The sequence below is a fragment of the Ovis aries genome, chromosome 9 (genome assembly GCF_016772045.2).
Source record: "Ovis aries strain OAR_USU_Benz2616 breed Rambouillet chromosome 9, ARS-UI_Ramb_v3.0, whole genome shotgun sequence".
Taxonomy (NCBI): Eukaryota; Metazoa; Chordata; class Mammalia; order Artiodactyla; family Bovidae; genus Ovis; species Ovis aries.
In genome coordinates, this window is record NC_056062.1 from 23,622,659 (window position 1) to 23,640,459 (window position 17,801).

At 46.0% G+C, this 17,801-nt stretch overlaps 1 protein-coding gene across 10 annotated transcripts in view; it reads left to right on the forward strand.

Annotated features, from left to right (window-relative positions):
- ASAP1 (ArfGAP with SH3 domain, ankyrin repeat and PH domain 1) overlaps nt 1-17,801 on the forward strand; it is a 333,908-nt gene that overhangs the window by 274,234 nt on the left and 41,873 nt on the right. For all 10 annotated transcript variants that reach the window (XM_042254098.2, XM_060393356.1, XM_027972896.3 and 7 more), the window contains 4 exons: nt 8,513-8,600; nt 10,703-10,751; nt 14,200-14,363; nt 15,935-16,068. In XM_042254098.2, the coding sequence (XP_042110032.1) occupies nt 8,513-8,600; nt 10,703-10,751; nt 14,200-14,363; nt 15,935-16,068 (435 nt within the window). The remainder of the gene's footprint in view (nt 1-8,512; nt 8,601-10,702; nt 10,752-14,199; nt 14,364-15,934; nt 16,069-17,801) is intronic.

The window sequence follows — 17,801 nt, forward strand, 5'->3', positions numbered from 1 at the left end:
ATTGAAAATCAGGGCCAGAAGTTTCCTGAGAAAACATGCCGAATTCAGTGATCTTTTGAAAAGTGGATAAAAGGGCTTTTTTCGGTCAGGAAATACAGGGTCTTTGTTTGGGACCCCTTTATTAAGACAGGGGAATTCCTCATGCTGGAAGGGCCCAGTCACTTTGGCAGGTTCTTCTTACCAGGTTGACTTGGGAGAGGGTCAAGTATGTGTTTAGATTGGTGAGCCATGGCCTGTTGGCTTGACTACACACTTGCGTTCTGCTCCAGGGACCATTTGTCTCTCTAGCTGACTGTTTTGGAAGAAATCCATTTTCTGTTTACCTGCACACATCCCTAGAGATTTCTTCTATAATTTCACTGCTTCACACATACCTGTTAAAATACTTTTTTTTAAAAAATTTACTATTCAAAGTAATGCAGCACTTGGGGAATCAAATTCAGTGAGACCCTCTGAATCTGCTGTCACAGTAATATTGATCGAGTCTAGTATCTGTTCAGTGCAGCATGAGATGTTTTCATTTAAAAAGCCAATTCTGACAAATCTGTGGCAAACAGCGTAAAGCTTAAGGATAAAAGTGTTTATGTTAAGCCACTAGACCATTATAAATAGATTTCTGTATCTTTGTGTTGTTTGCTTTTACTTTAGTTTTTTAGCATCAACATATAATACAATAGAACAAGCGTTCCAAGAAAGAAAATACAAGGATTCTGTGTGAAGTACCGCTTGACCGTCATGATCCTGAGAAATTAATTTCAAAAGTGTAAGAAGCTAGTGTCCTGCTTGCCTCTGAGTTCCCAGTGCCTGTGTTCTTTCTACTACATAATAGTCCTTTCCTCTGATGCCAGCTTTTGTTAAGATACTTTACTCCTCACCTGTCAACTGGGATATTAACAGTTCCTGCCTTTCAGTGCCGTGAGAGTTAGATGATTCATTTAAAGCTTTATAGAGCCTGGACCACGGTAAGTGTCCCTCAGTCGTGTCCAGCTCTTCACGATTCAATGGACTGTACCCTGTCAGGCTATGTCCATGGGGTTCTCCAGGCAGGAATACTGGAATGGGTTGCCATTCCCTTCTCCAGGGATCTCCCCAATCCTGGGATTGAACCCACATCTCCCACATTTCAGATTTATTTTTACCATCTGAGTCACCAGGGAAGCCAAGTGTCTGGTAAACTTAAATGATTACTCATCTTTGCTGGTGGTTAAGGCTCCGAGCTTCCAGTGCAAGGGGCATGGGTTCGATCCCTGGTCAGGGAACTAACATCCCACATGCCACGTGGTGTGACCCAAAAAAAAAGTTTAAAAAAATCTGATTGGGATGACGTCACCCATCACCGTGGGCCCAGACTGCCATGACTTGAGTCAAAATAACACTGAATTCCTCATGCTGCTGCTAAGTCGCTTCACTCGTGTCTGACTCTGCGACCCCACAGACGGGCAGCCCACCAGGCTTCCCCATCCCTGGGATTCTCCAGGCAAGAACACTGGAGTGGGTTGCCATTGCCTTCTCCAATGCAGGAAAGTGAAAAATGAAAGTGAAGTCGCTCAGTCGTGTCCGACTCTTAGCGACCCCATGGACTGTAGCCCACCAGGCTCCTCCATCCACGGGATTTTCCAGGCAAGAGTACTGGAGTGGGGTGCCATTGCCTTCTCCGTAAATCCCTCATAGTAGTGCCCAATTCATAGGTACATGTAAAGATTAAATGAGTTCATTGATTGTAAGTAATTAGAACACAATGCAAGTTGGAAGTAGCACTCGGTAAATGTCAGCTGTCGTTATTGCTGTTACTATCACCTTCTTCCCTCATGTGTTAACATCTCATATTTAATCTCAACTACTGGAATTCCTTTGTGCTGCTGTTTCTTCCTGGAGGGACTTGATGAAGCTCATCTGGAGCACCTGACCTCTCATAGGAATTTCATTTCTTCCTGTTAGAAGTGGACAACACTTCTGGCACCTCCAGGCATCACACTAGAGCAAGACTTTGATTCTCTCTCCCTATCCTTGGTCTCTTTAGACCCACAGACATTTCCCAGGGAATCTTGTTCTCCATCTTGTCCAGAGCCTGGAAGACAACATTCAGCTTCAGGACTTTAACAGATGCTCTGAAAGCCCGCTCACAGCAGGCTGCTCCCTGTCTTGCAGTGTGTTCAATAACCTGGTTTCTGTGATTGGCCTCTGTTGAGGCTAACCTGGACTCTGCCCAGTTCCACATCTTTGTCCAAGTTGTCACTGCAAGAAGAGACTATTTTCCCCTCTGCCACGAGATTAGACGCAGCACTGTGAATTATAAAAGGACAAATCCTGGAGTTGATTAGACCTGGGCTCCAGCTCCTGAAACAAGCTGTAGGACCTTGGATAAGTTACTCAAGCCTTTGGAGCCTCCATTTTCTCTGATGTCAAATTTGTATAATTTTCTTATTAAGATATCTTATTCCCTTCTAGCTTCCCAAGTGACTCAGCAGTAAAGAATGCACCTGCAAATACAGGAGATAAGGTTTAGGTGCTCAATAAATGAAAACCACTACCTTGCCCCCAAAGAAACCAAAATACTTTGCAAAAGCCAGAAGTTTTAATGTACTAAATTTTTGGAGATAAGATCTCTCTTCAGTGGTAGGTGTTCAGTGCATGCCTAACTTCTAATCCAGGAGTTGTGTGGTTGTTGATGGTGTACCAAACATATGTGTCCCTCTAAGGCATGGTAGGTGTCTAAATAAAGATTGAACAAAAAATTGAAATGAGTGTAAGGATCTAAACAGCTGTGTTAGCAAGCATTCGCCTAGGAAATGAAGAGAGCTTTATTATTTTATTTTTATCTCTTTCTACCCAGCAGCCTGAGCCTGGCTGGGTCAGCCTTATTTTCCAAGTAATTAATAATGTTCACTTGTTTGTGCAGCGAGCAATCCAGCTGAATGATGGGGGTAAATAATTTCATTTCTGGATACTAATTCCAGTAGCAGCTGTTTTCTGCTAACAGAAATAGCCTGCGCTAACGACTTCACACTTCCAGCGAAAACACTTCACCACAGTGCATGCCGAGCTGTGGTGGACAAATGGGTGGTGTTTGTTTTCTTTCAGGAAATGCAGAAACGTTCATCAGAATCGAGTCATTCTGTTTCTACACACATTTGTGATGACTTTCCTAGCTGAAGGGCATCTTCTGTTTAGGGTGGCAGAGCCTTTTTGTCAGAGGGGTGATGTCTTCACTTCTGTGCAGGGAATGTGTCAAGAGCTTACCGAGTGGAAACATGTTCAGAATCCTGCGAGTAGCTTTGCCATGTGTGCGTGTGTATGTGTACATGCGTGTGTATGCACACACATGCAAAAATGAACACTAACGTGAATACTGTTAACTGGAAAAAGCAGTTTGCAAAACAATATATATAGATGGAACCAACCCATGTTTTTCTAAAAACAGACATTTCACACACATGCATATCTTGTTAAAATCAGGTCTTAGCCATGAGTGTCCCTGGGTGTAAGTAAGTAGGATTAACAAGTAATGTTCAGTTTCTGCTTTACCCTATCTCTGTCTCCTAGTGTTTCTTCCAGAAATATGCATTCTTTTAAGGAACAGTAAAACCTGTAAAAGGACAGGCCTCAAAGATTTTCAGGGAACAGAGCTGGAACAGTCTTCATTTTTGAAAGACATCATAACGATGTTGGGGTGGGGGCACTTGGAGCTTTTTAAACTTGCTGTTCAGCAGAGCCTACAAGGGTGCAGACCACCCCCCCCGCCCCCTCCCCCTCCACCCATCAAATGCGGAGCTTGGGAGAGCCACCTGCTACATAGAAGTATCTTTGGGAATAATTGAAACGTCTTTTTTCAGCAGTATCTTGAGTCCCCAGCGGTCAGCGCCACAACCATCGCTTTGATTCAGGCCGTCATCGCTCACCAGTCTTTATCAACTCCTCCCCCAGCCATCTCCCTGGATGTCGGTGGGCTGGTCGGTTCTGGGAGGGGGTCCAATCAGTGTAACTGCCGCGCTCCCGGGAAGGGGCGCGAGTCCTCCGCGCCAGCCGCAGTGCCCTCCGTGTTAGCTACTTCATCATCTTTTGCCTTGTCCCTCTCACTCCCAGGGGCCTGCACGCACGCCTCCTCGCCTCGGTCCTCACCTAGGGACGAGGCCACCCTTGGAGCCTTGCGGAAGTCCCGATGCCCTCCTGAGCTCAGGCTCCGGGCACCGGTCCTTGGTCGGGTCTGTTTCCTGTATCTTATGGGTGGCACAGACCGCCTGCCCTTCGTATGTGCTTAGATGGACTTGAGGCTTCTGCAGTATTTTGTCAAACGCATTAAGTAAAGAGGTGTTTCAAATAGGCTGCTAAAATTTCTGTTTGCATCAATTATACAAGCTAAATGACCTGAGAAGATACCAGAATAGAAGTTCATATTTGGCACCATTGCTCTGTTTATTTCTAGCCCTTACTCTTCTCAGAGGAGGTGTTCTCGTGGGTTGCGGCTTTGGGCTTCCCCCTGGGCAGGATTGGGGTCACGTGGCTGGTTCCGTGGCTCTCCTTCCCGTGGAAGCGGAAGGGATGAACGCCGGACTCTGTGCTGCATGTCTACCGGGAGATTTTAGGGACGCCAGTTAAGCTCTCTGTGCCTGTTTCTTCATCTTAGTTAGTAAAAGAAACTAAAAATAGTCCCCTCGCAGGTCGGTACATGAGATAGGTATGCGTAAGGCCGAGAAATGCGTTCATTCATTTGGTAAATATTTACTGAGTACTTGCTGCAGGCCAGACATATTTTAGTGAACAAATCAGAAAGATGTTTGCTCTTTGTGGGAAGAAAGACAAGCGGTAAAGGGGAGTGAGAAGAGCCTGGAAGGCAGTACAACGGAGTGTGAAGGAGTAGGAAGTCCAGGGAGGGAGGTCAGGACAGGACCACCCCTCCCTCCCGGGACTTGCTGGACTTGCTGGCTGAAGGGGCTGAAGGGAGCGAGCCCAAAGGTGTAGGGGGGAGGCCAGTGCCACTCGCCGCCAGCAGGGGGAGCCGCAGGCCAAGTGGCAGGAACCGAAATCAGAAGGAGCCTGAAGGTGGTCCGTGGGGGTCCTGACCCAGACTGGGGCTTTTATTCCAAGCATGGTAGGAATCATCCATGGTGAGGACTCAATAAATAAACATTTCCTTTGTGTCCTTTCCTTTTTTTTTTTTTTGCTTTCCTGTAACATGATGGACGTGAGTTTGAGTGAACTCCAGGAGTTGGTGATGGACAGGGAGGCCTGGCGTGCTGCAGTTCATGGGGTCGCAAAGAGTCGGACACGACTGAGCGACTGAACTGAGCATAAACAGTATGAAAGCATTTCCTAAACTGTTCATCAACGATGTAGCCCAGGGCAGGTCATTTAGTCTATGATTTTAGTCTGCTGAACTGGCAGGAGAGATTATACCGTCCCTAATCAGTATAGCTGTCAGTCCAGTTCAGTTCAGTCGCTCAGTCGTGTCCAACTCTTTGCAACCCCACGAACTGCAGCACACCAGGCCTCCCTGTCCATCACCAACTCCCGAAGTTCACTCAGGGTTGCGTCCATCAAGTCAATGATGCCATCCAGCCATCTCATCCTCGGTCGTCCCCTTCTCCTCCTGCCCCCAATCCCTCCCAGCATCAGAGTCTCTTCCAGTGAGTCAGCTCTTCGCATGAGGTGGCCAAAGTACTGGAGTTTCAGCTTTAGCATCAGTCCTTCCAAAGAACACCCAGGACTGATCTCCTTCAGAATGGACTGGTTGGCTCTCCTTGCAGTCCAAGGGACTCTCAAGAGTCTTCTCCAACACCACAGTTCAAAAGCATCAATTCTTTGGCGCTCAGCCTTCTTCACAGTCCAACTCTCACATCCATACATGACCACTGGGAAAATCATAGCCTTGACTAGATGGACCTTTGTTGGCAAAGTAATGTCTCTGCTTTTTAATATGCTGTCTAGGTTGGTCATAGCTTTCCTTCCAAGCTGTACATTAGTGCTAAAGGTCTAGAAAGGACTTTGAAATTTGAGGAAGTTACACAAACCTGGAGTTCCAGTGATGACTGTCGTGATTCCAAGCCTTCTGGTCCCTTGGTCCATAGACTCTGGTTCAGCGTCTCACTCCACTTCCTGGTGTTCCTGGGCTCATGACTGGTCGCATCCAAAAAATTGTGTTCTCTGCTCTCCAGATTTGCCTTTGGAGTGGTAGGCTGTTTGTCCCACTAGCATTTAGAGGAAGAACACTGTGCAGGCATGACCTGTCTGCCAGGTGAAGTTCATGTCGACATGGCAGCTGTCAGTTCAGCAGACTGGACAGGCTTCCACGGGAATGAGGATCATGTGTCATCTTGTCATTCAAGTTGTAGGTCGGTCATGGAATGATGTAAACTGCACAAAGCCCTCGTCCTCAGAAGCTTCCAGATAACATACTTCGAGGTAGCCCATGCTCTGAATGAAAGAATGGTGCTGTTTAATTTTCCAGAATCAGTTGACACTTAACTATGTTTTCCTTTTTAAAAATTTTGTCTGTGTTGCTTCGTTGTGTCTGCTGGTGAGGTGGTTCATAAACAGTAGAGTCACGAAGATTTGGGAAGGAAAAAGAAACCCAGTTAACCCTCTGCCACATTCAAAAATGAATGGTGTCTCAAAAATTCTTAAGGTCTTTGAAGAGCTTTCTCTGCTTAGGTTAAGAAACTTGCAACCCCTTATTAAGCATGATCAATGTAAACCTGGGAAGTTCTTCCTCGTGTCTGGCTCAGACCTGCTACAATTGGAGGGCCTTTCTCCTCCGTCTGTACAAACGGAAAACAGCTGCCCAGCCTTCCCCAGTGACAACCCTTCACGTCCCGGCAGACGGTTAAGTCACGCCCCAGCCTCTTTGCTCCAACTAAAAGATGCCTTTAAACCCACCTCAAAGTCCCCGTTTTCCACTCCTTTAATCATCCCTTGATCTTCCCTAAGCTTTTCTGTATCCTCTTTCAGAATGTGGATGCCACATTGGAACGTGGTAGTCTGTAGTCTCACCATTAACTGGGCTCACTATCTTTTCAGCCTGTCAGATGTCTTTGTCATTCATACGGGAAACCCAGCGATCTTATCAACACGCAAAAGGATGAGGACTAGCAATTCCTTTTACAGTGGACCCAGCCAAAGTTTGTGGTTGTAGCCACCGGTTTTGGAGACTTGAGGCCTTTAGCAACCCAAACCCCAGGTCTGTTCTAAGAAAAAATTGCAGACCCACAGCCTCCTTGCCTCCCTATTTTGGGTTTGGCAGTCAGTCTGTAGTACAGGACACTGTTTCTTCTTAGGCAAAACCATCCTGTACAGGACTTGACTTCTGGCTTCTATGCCTAAGTCACATGTACATGCAAAGAACATTAAATCCCTGGATTGTCTGCTCACTTCCTGCCCACAGAGAGCTTGTTTTGGAACAGATAACTCAGGACATAGGGTATCTAATATCCTTTCTGTGTCTGATATTCTTGAAACCACAGGGGAAGATCTCAGAAGTTGTTGAAACTGAAATTAAGTGTCTGGTAGCCATTATTGAGAATGAGAGGCGCAGTGTGCATCTGAAGTGTTCTTGATCATAATACGCCACCGAGGGGCCCCCTTTCTACTTCCTCCCCCTCTGTTTTCCCTAAAAACTCAGTTGGTTGGGTGGTCGTGCTCCTGGCATGGAGGTTGTCAGCATGATGACCTTCAGCTGGGGTGGGCTTGCAGGCCTGACTTTTGCAGGCTTCTGTTGAAGCACAGCCAGGCCTGGGCACTCAGGCCTTTCACCCCTTGGTCAGCTCCTTCCAGAAACTGGCATTCATCATTGACCAGAGTGTGACCGTGGACAGACGTGGGCAGGAGGGCCGGAAGGAACTCTGAGCAGAGTGATCATGTGGTGAGACTCTCTTAAGGCAAAGCCTACATTAGCATGACTGTCTAGACGCTACAGAGTCTGTGTGAATTATTAATACATGCGTGACCAAGAGACTGGCTGTGAAGTGATAGGAAATCTTCGTTATATTTTCCTCTCTCCAGATTTTGGAGTTGGTTAAGCAATGTCTCATGGGTGGTAACTGTTCTTGTACTTTTGGGGAGAAGTAACATGAATTTTGTGTGGCAGCTGAAATTTGTGGCTACCTGGGACATGGGATTTGCAGTGACTGGTTACTGGGGTCATTTTGAGTGGATAAAGAAACTACACCTAGCTGTGTTTCACAGTAAGTGATTAAAGTGTCAACTCTTTGCGCTTGTATACGTGTAGATTCCAGAAAGTCACAGTTCCGTGGGTTATACCCACTGGTCATTGAAAGTGAGATGAATTATCTTGGTTCCATCCTCATTAACCACTGGGACACTTATGCACAGTTAAAAGACATTGAGTGGGCCGCCTAACTTTTTTTCCCCCTGTTGTTTAATGAGATTAAGTATTCCAGTAGGGTGAATTAGACCTTATCGAATGTATGATGAACCCACCCACCTGGCCCACGGGGCACTGGGCCGGCGGGTGGCAGTCTCTGTTACATTTAACTTCTCTGTTTCCTCTCGTGTCCAGTCCAACAGGCAACCAGCCAAGCTGAACCTTCTCACCTGCCAGGTGAAGCCGAATGCCGAGGACAAGAAGTCTTTCGACCTGATATCACGTGAGTCCTTTTTCTGCCGGGTCGGTTACTGTGGATCCTGCCACCTGCCCATTCTTTGAGTCGGAAGCCACGTGTTTCCCAAGCAGGGCTCCTTGAGAGGAGGTGTATGCTGCACACGCTGCTCTAGGAAGAGCCTGGGTCTCTCTACACGGAACTCACCTGTGGCAGGAAGGCATAAGCGACCTGCAGTGGAGGAGAATCTAGATTTATACAGTAAACCAGGCCAGTTCTTGACCATGAGCTTTATTCCCTGGGAGGGATTTCCCTGAGCACGTTCCCATTGCACTCCTACGTCTGCTGAATCGGTCTTTGATGTGATGCCCAGACATAGGTATCTTTTAAGAAGTCGCTGGATGACTCTGATGTATACCTATGGTTAAGTGCAGACAGGGGACTTCCCTGGTGGTCCAGTGGGTAAGACTCTGCACTTCCAAATCACGGGGTGCAGGTTCATTCCCTCATCAGGGAACTAAGATCCCACATGCTATGCAATGTGGTCAAAAAATAAAATTTCAGTTAAAAAAAAAAAGAAAACAAAAGCATGGACATGGACTTGACAGTGAGGCGTGCCGCTATCTCTGCCCAGCTCCAAAGTTTTACCCCTGCAGAATCAAGCTCTGAAAGAAGTCATTTCCCTGCTGCGAAGAGCTGCCTTCTGACGTCCTAAATCAGTGACACTGCGCTCTGTCCTCCATGGGTCGGGCGTGCTGTTGGCCCATCCACCCCCTCTGCTGATAGCCTGTGTCCTCATAGTCTTTGGAGTGAAAGGAGGTTGTTTCCCTCTAGGCTGGCTCCCTGTGCTTTCATGGGTGCCACTGGCACTTTAGTACTTTGGCCACCGGATGCAAAGAGCCAGCTCATTGGAAAAGACCCCAGTGCTGGGAAAGACCGAGGGCAGGAGAAGTGGGCAACAGAGGATGCGATGGTTGGATGACATCACCAACTCAATGGACATGAGTTTGCGTAAACTCCCGGAAATAGTGAAGGACAGGGAAGCCTGGCTTGCTGCAGTCCACGGGGTTGCAAAGAGTCAGACACGACTTAGTGACTCCAACCACAATATGTGCCGGGTGCTTTATGTCCATGATGGGTAATCCTCTCAAAAGCCTTGTCATTTTCCTATTTCACAGAAGGAAAAACTGAGACTCAGGAGGTTCCAGTGACTTAACATAAAGTCTTAGCAGTAAAGCCGGGATTCAGCCAGGGCGCTTGGGTTCCAGTATCTGTGTTGTGTCCTTGGGCACACGCACGACCTCTCTCGCAAGGGGCAGGGGGTGCCTGGCAGAGCAGTCACAGAGTGAGTGACTGCCTAGAAAGTGAAGTGGTAAGACAGTGGTAGTTAGACCTCAGTGTATGGAAGCATCCCAGTAAATCCCACATTCTAAGGAAGAGTTTCCTTCATGCACACCTGCCCACACTGCCCAGGTCCAGCTACCCCCTCCTTAATGTGGGTCACACGTTGGAGGATGACCCTCCAGCAGGGCTTGAACCCTCCCTTCCTGAAGTCTGATTTAACTAGAGAGCAACCTCGGGCAGGACTTGTGTGATCATCAGGGCTGCCCTGTGAGTTATGAATTCTTACGAAAAGAAATTCTTTAAAAAGAAAAACCAGTGAAAGGCAAATTGGAAAAGGAAAGTGAAATATTAATACTGTGGCACCTAGCACTCTCTGATTTCTAAGATCTACTTGAGGGACTTCCCCACATGTCCAGTGGTTAAGACTCCACCTGTCCAATGCAGGGGGCGCGGGTTTGATCCCAGGTAGGGAAACTAAGATCCCACGTGCCAGGTGGCGCGGCCCAAAAAAAAAATGATCTGCTTGACCAGGTGGGACCCCTCCCCCTTCCCACTTGTTTTTCAAAAGAAATGCTTAGGCACTGGCGTGGTGTTTGCAGTTATCTTCTTGTATTCCTGTTTCTCTTCAGAAAAGCACTGTTGACAAAGTGAATCGTGTAACTGCTAAAACAAAAGGGTGCAAAAATAATATCAGAATCCTACTTTCAATGTGTCCTCCTCGGGAGCTTTTAAAATCTATATTAATACCTGAAGCATTCCGCTTTCTAAGATTTTGTTTTTTCTCTCTCTCTTTCTTTGTATTTCAGATAACAGGACGTATCACTTTCAGGCTGAAGATGAGCAGGATTACGTAGCGTAAGTAGTTTTGAAATCATGGCATAAGGCCTTAAACTGAAAAAAGCGCCTCTCTCTTCTGTATAGTATACTTAAAAGTGTTCTTGTTATTACTAAGAACCAGTCCTGGTGGGTTTCCCCTGCTTAGCTGTCCACCCGGGGCTTTCCCATGGGTCTCTTCTTTAGTCTGGGGAGGTCAGTCAACTCAAGTGCCCCCTTCAAGGTTCTGCTCCAGCCTCGCTGCCCGAGGGATTTTGCTCCCTCCCCACAGGCCTCTTCACACCCCTCTGGGTCCCCTGGCTCAGTCTGAGCCCTCTGGAGACCTGGAGCTTCTGAGGACAAGGACTGAGCCTTCTTCATTTCTAATCCCACCATCTGCACTTGGGAGGGCTTTACTTAGCGCTGGAGTAATTCACGTTTGGGGGAGTGGCTCCCTTTGGGATTCTCTCTGGGTACCAGCGGTGGTGATGGGAGACTTGATTTTGATGGAGGAGATTCTGACATCCTTCAAGGAGAGATGTTCATTTTTCTCCAAGTCACACGGAGGAATTTCCACTGCCTCATTGAGCTGTTGTCTCATGTGAAAGCATCCAGTGAATTAACAGAGAAATCCTTTCTTGGCTGAATGTTTGAGGTCCGGCAGACTTGGTTTCTAGTCCGCAGTCTGCCTGATAGTGGCTTTTGGATCTTGGAAAGGCCATCCCACGGCTTTCTTGTCCGTGAGAGGGTTACAGGCCTCGCTTGCAGAATTTTGAGACTTGAGATGAAATGTGTGGTGGTGGTGGTGGTTTGGTTGCTAAGTTGTGTCCGACTCATTGTGACCCCATGAACTGTAGCCCACCAGGCTCCTCTGTCCATGGGATTTCCCAGGCAAGAATACCGGAGTGCGTTGCCATTTCCTAAAGCCTCTCATACAGTGCCAATTTTTTTTTTCACTCCTATAAACTCAGAGTGGCTTTTAAAGTATTAAAACACAATTATGCACTATTTTATTTCTTAATACTTTTTTATGTATTTACTTTAAAACAGTTTTAAATGTTTTTAAAGAATTTTCCGAAATAGTTGCTTTGATTCTCAACCCTTTTGAAATGTAGCTATTCTACCATATTTGCATTATTCTTCCAAAAAAATGAATTGTCCTTTAAATGTGTATTTTTGGATCATCAGAACTAACTTTTTTATTTAGTTAATTTGTCATGAATTGTCAAGTAAAGAGAACGTGGCATAACAGGAGGAACTCTGAAAAAGGGGGATCAGCAGAGCTATTTTCTCATCCCAGTCTGACGTCAGTCCCATTATGGGGCTCTGTGGCAAGTCACTGAATCTCTCTAGGCCTCTGTCTCTTTAAAGCATTGTAAACCCTAACTCAGAGGCTTATTTGGAGGATTGTATTTCAAAAATTATAAGTACTTGGCACATAGTAGATACTGGAAATATCAGATAGCCAAAATATCAGAATGCCTAAGGAAAGCAGTATAGAGACTGCAGTCAAGTGAAAACTCCGGCATCATCAACACGACTGCTAATAAATGCACAGTGACCTGCCCTATGGAACCCAGATCCTTACAGAGTTTTTAACAGAATAATTTCTAGTTTCTAACTTGAGACTACATGATAGAAAAAGTATTTTTTAACTTACAAGGTAGTAATTGCCTACCCCGTCCCTGGACTGTTGGTTTTATCTGAACAGTTGGGTTTTCTGCGTCACAGAGGAAAAGCTGAGCTACACAATCCTGTTTCTCAGAACATGGTGAGGGTGAGCACCACCTAGAGTCAAAGTTGTGACTCGCAGTTCACCTGCACCAGATGCTTTGATTTTTAATTCTCGCTGCAATGGCACCCCACTCCAGTACTCCAGTGCCGGGAGAATCCCATGGACGGAGGAGCCTGGTGGGCTGCAGTCCATGGGGTCACTAAGAGTCGGGCACGACTGAGCGACTTCACTTTCACTTTTCACTTTCATGCATTGGAGAAGGAAATGGCAGCCCACTCCAGTGTTTCTGCCTGGAGAATCCCAGGGACAGGGGAGCCTGGTGGGCTGCCGTCTCTGGGGTCGCACAGAGTCGGACACGACTGAAGCGACTTAGCAGCAGCAGCTGTCTCTGTCACTCATTCCAAACCTCTTGTAGACAGACTTTGTTTCAAGTGCACACATCCTTCAAGACACAGTTCTGGATCTCTGTGTTCTTTATCAAGAGTGGTTGTTAGCTGTCTGTGCAATAGGTGAGAAGTAACTGTTGTTTAGAAATGTCTTTCATTTTCTTCCAAAAAAAATTAATTTGGTTTTTTTCCCTCTCATTCCTGAAAGAAACACAACTCCTTATAGATTTGGACAATTACTGAAAAGTACAGGGTGAAGGCATTCCATCTGTTTCTTTTTTCCTACAGAAAATCACTCAAGAGACATCCAGTATTCACATTTTGGTGAATTTTTTTTCTAGCCTTTTCCCTACAAAACATATAATTCATGAATACATTTAAATCTGAGATTATTTAAGGATTTTTTTTTCCTGTTTATTTCACAAAGCATTATATTGCGAGCATTTCCCCAATGTCATCCAAAAATTAGTTGGAAACTTAAATTTTAGTACTGGAGTAACTAGTCCACTTTGTGGTTATTTCATACTCTGCTAATCAACCTCTGTTGTTGGGTATTCAGGCTGTTTTATGCATAGACTGGTAGTGAAGAGTTATTTTGTTGGGTCCACATTATGGTCATGCTGTATATATATTTTAATAGCTTGTACTTTTCATTTCATATAACAAACATCAGCGTGTTTCCATGTTAACGTACCTTTTTTTGTAAGCGTGAGTTTTCATGGAAAATGAAATATCCCTTCATTTTCATTTGTAAGTGCCCCTGCTGACATGGATTTCCAGAAAACACTACCTTTTGCTAAGCCCCCTTCCCTGCCTCCTGTTCCCTTCTCACCTGTTCTTTCTCATCCTTTCCCTGGGTTGATCTCATGCTGAGTCCTCTTCCTCCCTTTATTGTGGCTGCGTGTAAATACAGATGTCATGGGTTTCCAGGTGCTAATAGTGGTAAAGAATCTGCCTGTCAACGCAGGAGGTACAAGAGATGCGTCTTCAGTCCCTGGGTCGGGAAGATCCCCTGGAGAAGGAAGTGGCAACACACTCCAGGATTCTTGCCTTGAAAATCCCATGGACAGAGGAACCTGGTGGGCTACAGTCCCTGGGGTCGCAGAGAGCCAGACATGACTCAGCACAGCACACGTGTGTTCACACAAGCCTCTGGTTACTGATGTTCACCATCTCATCTCACGTTGCGCGCTCTTCTCCTGTGTGTTGTTTTCCAATCTCTGACTCTTTTTTTCCAGGTTTAATTTCTTTCATTTTCCCTCCTGTTACTGCTCGAGTTCTAGATGAAGATAACGAGTTTTTTGCAGGGGAAGGAGAACACAGCGGCCAGCCAGGCGCTCACGTCTCCTTCCTCCTGGTCTGGCGGCAGGTGGATCTCGGTGCTGACGAACAGCAAAGAGGAGGCCCTCACCATGGCCTTCCGGGGGGAGCAGAGCGCCGGGGAGAGCAGCCTGGAGGAGCTGACGAAGGCCATCATTGAGGACGTGCAGCGGCTCCCGGGCAACGACGTCTGCTGCGACTGCGGCTCGGCAGGTATTCTGGCTAGGGGTGTAAGTGAGCATGTTGTTTGCACACCCAGCACATACTCCCAACCTGAATGGTTCCCACCTCTGAGTGTGGTCACCTGTGCTGTCCGCTCCATCTGGGACATCCCCCCCCCACCGCTCTACCACCTTGTTCTCCCTAAATAGCACCTGCGAAAATACCCCCTGTCCTGCAAGGCCCAGTTAGGTCAGCATTGTGGACCTGGAGTCCGTCACCCTGAGTTCAAATCACCAGCCCGCTCCTCACGTCTGGACCTCCTCCAGACCAGTCCCCAGCTAGTCTGATCTTCAGTTTGCTCGTCTGAAAAGTCGGATAATGAACTTCAGCTGCTGCGAGGATGCAATAGAATGGTGTCCCCAAAACTGGCTGGCACACGGTGCCTCTCTTTCCTTCCTTTCTGTTCGGTAAAACGTGCCCAACCTCTGTATCACACGGGTGTCACCTTCCTCCAGATTTCTGTTCTCAGATGGCATCTGTGTTGTTTCCCTATTGACACTGTGCTCGTGCTTAGTCGCTCAGTCATGTCCGACTCTGTGACCCTATGAACTGTAGCCCACCAGGCTCCTTGTCCATGGGATCCTCCAGGCAAGAATACTGGAGTGGGTTGCCATGCCCTCCTCCAGGGGATCTTCCTGACCCAGGGATCGAACTCACATCTCTTATGTCTCCTGCATTGGCAGGTGGGTTCTCTAACACTAGCACCACCTGGAAAGCATATTAACATTAGCTAACATGTATCCAGTGCTTACATTATAGTAAGGATTGTGGCAGTTGTTTTGCTGGTCTTTTCTTATTCAGTCTTCACAGGAGGTCTCTGGGCAGGATAACTGATTTTATCCCCATTTCACAGATGACAAAATGAGGGACTGGAGAACTTTGAGTGACTCGCCTGAGGTCACACATCTGGTAGGGCTCAGAACATCAGCCTGCAAACCCGTTCTTAGGCGTTATGGCTGACTTTTAAAATCGTTTTACTAGTGCAAATGGATTCTTCTATACAACAGTCCGTAAGCCCCTCAGAGGCAGGCCCCAGACTCTCTACTTTCGTGCACGTGTGTGACACTGCTTCACACAGTGTCAGGATGGCAGAGGAGCAGTAAATAGAAGCTCGCCGCAGACAGAGAGCCCTGAAGATTTGGGTAACAGAAGTATTCGTTCCGTTGCTCTAGGGCACTTGGGGCTTGTCTTATACCAAGAGGTGCTTGCGAAGAAGCCATAACCAGGATAACAGTTAACCAAGTGTGCAGGTTAACGATGGCTGCAGAACCCAGCCCCTTGTGAGCTGTACTGAGAAGTCTTTTATCAGGGTGTTTCATAGGCCTCACATTTTCACAAAAACCAGGCACTGAATTTTGTTTTCAGCTCAGTATTGAGGAGTTATTTTTCAAATTTGTCTTAAAGAAGATTTGCTCTCTGACAAGCTGTTAGTTTTAAAAATAGCTGCTACCTTCCATCTAAATCTTTCCCTCATAAATTTTAAAATCTTTACTACTGTTGCAGCTTCCTCTGTAATTGGCACACTAAAATTAGATATCATGTCTTTAAAATCCTTTCCGCAGAACCCACCTGGCTGTCCACCAACTTGGGTATCTTGACCTGTATAGAATGTTCTGGCATCCATAGAGAAATGGGGGTGCATATTTCTCGCATCCAGTCTTTGGAACTAGACAAATTAGGAACTTCTGAACTCTTGGTAAGTAGCGACCTGTCATGGATACATTTAATACATTGCTTTGGGGTGTTTCAGTTTCTGCTGAGTACAAAGAATTCTAATTCCTGAGTTCAGTGAGTTTGCATAGATATTTAAAACGTAAATTTTGAGGTATGTAACACTGACTGTTTCTGTTTCCTGAAGAACTGGCGAATCATGCATTTCTATAATTAGCTTGACAGGAACCAGCTCTTTTCTTCCGGGATAGCCTGTTTCAAAGTTGCTTTTTCTTTCTTTTTTTTTTCTTTTAGAATTAGTGTTTATATGATTCACTATCCTAACGATAAAGGGAGTTAGATGTCAGACTCAGACTCCTGTGTTCACTTTATCTAGTGGCTTACATTATTAAAAATAAAGGCCAAAGAGTTCTTCTCTGTTTTTCTTCTGTTAGTAAAAGTACATATGAATTAGGAGTGGCCTATTAGCCACTGTCATAAACTAACCACTCCTTAACCCATAACTTCTTCAGGTAGTCAGGGGAAAAATTGTGTGCAGTTGCGGTGCTTAACCTTATGGTAGGGAAAGGACACCCTCATCAGGTCCAAGTTAAATTGGTCCCACAACCAAATAATAGGGGGGAAAGGCCCATTCAGAGTCTCCTATAATGCCTTTTGGTCATCAGCACCGTCTTGCCTATTTGGAAGCTGGTGCCTATGAGAGAATCTTTATACTAAGGATGTGAGGGTTTGAAGTGAAACAGGGCTGCTTCTCAGACAGAAGAGACTCTTGAGCAGAACGTGAGGGAGCCTGGGGCCCAGAAAACCTAAAGTCTAAGCAGTCATTAAGCAGCAGTGGTCTCTCTCGTGTTGCATGAGCCCCTTGATTTAGAAGATATGGTACTTATTATACTCGGCTCCGTATTCACTTCCGCATTATAGAGAAGAGACTCAGACCTAACACCTGCAACACCCTTTAATATGAAAGTGCTGTCAGCCCCTCTCCTTGACTTGGGTAAATGAAACCCAGTTTGACAACTCGAAATAGGAAGAGTCTAAATCCTAAACACTTAAATACGGTAAACCCCAGAGACCTGATCACCTGGATGTTTCTTTGCATCGATCCCCAGGTTATCCGAGTGACCAAATGACCAAATTTGTCCTGAAGAACACATTTTCTTGGAAGGGTCGTGAAAAGTTAAAGTGTTAGTTGCTCAGTCGTGTCCGCCTCTTTGTGACACCATGGACTGTAGCCCACCAGACTCCTCAGTCCATGGGAATTCTCCAGGCAAGAATACTGGAGTGGTAGCCATTCCTGTCTCCAGGGGATCTTCCTGACCCAGGGGTCAAACCTGTATATCTTGCATTGCAGGCAGATTCTTTACCTTATGAGCCACCAGGGAAGCCCAAGAGACCGACTGCATGAATGTTTCTTCGCGTCAATCCCTAAATTATCTGAATGACCAAAAGCCCTTCAGGACAGATTTTCTTGGAATGGTCTTAAACCTAGAAGCAATATTTTTCCTGTGGCCTCTTCATTAATTACCTGTAGCATCTTAATTTGTACCCCAAATATAAAGGAATCCTACACTCTTCTCTGGCTAATAAGAGTAAATCTGCTTTATTTAAAAATGAGTCATGATGGTAATTGAAAAGTTTTTGCTTTAAGCAATAGCATTTAACCTCGTTCATATGAGATTCAAATATGGAACCTGCTGTTTAATCTCAGACTTTGTGTGTGTGTGTAGGACCACATCGTATTCTAGTCAAACATTTATC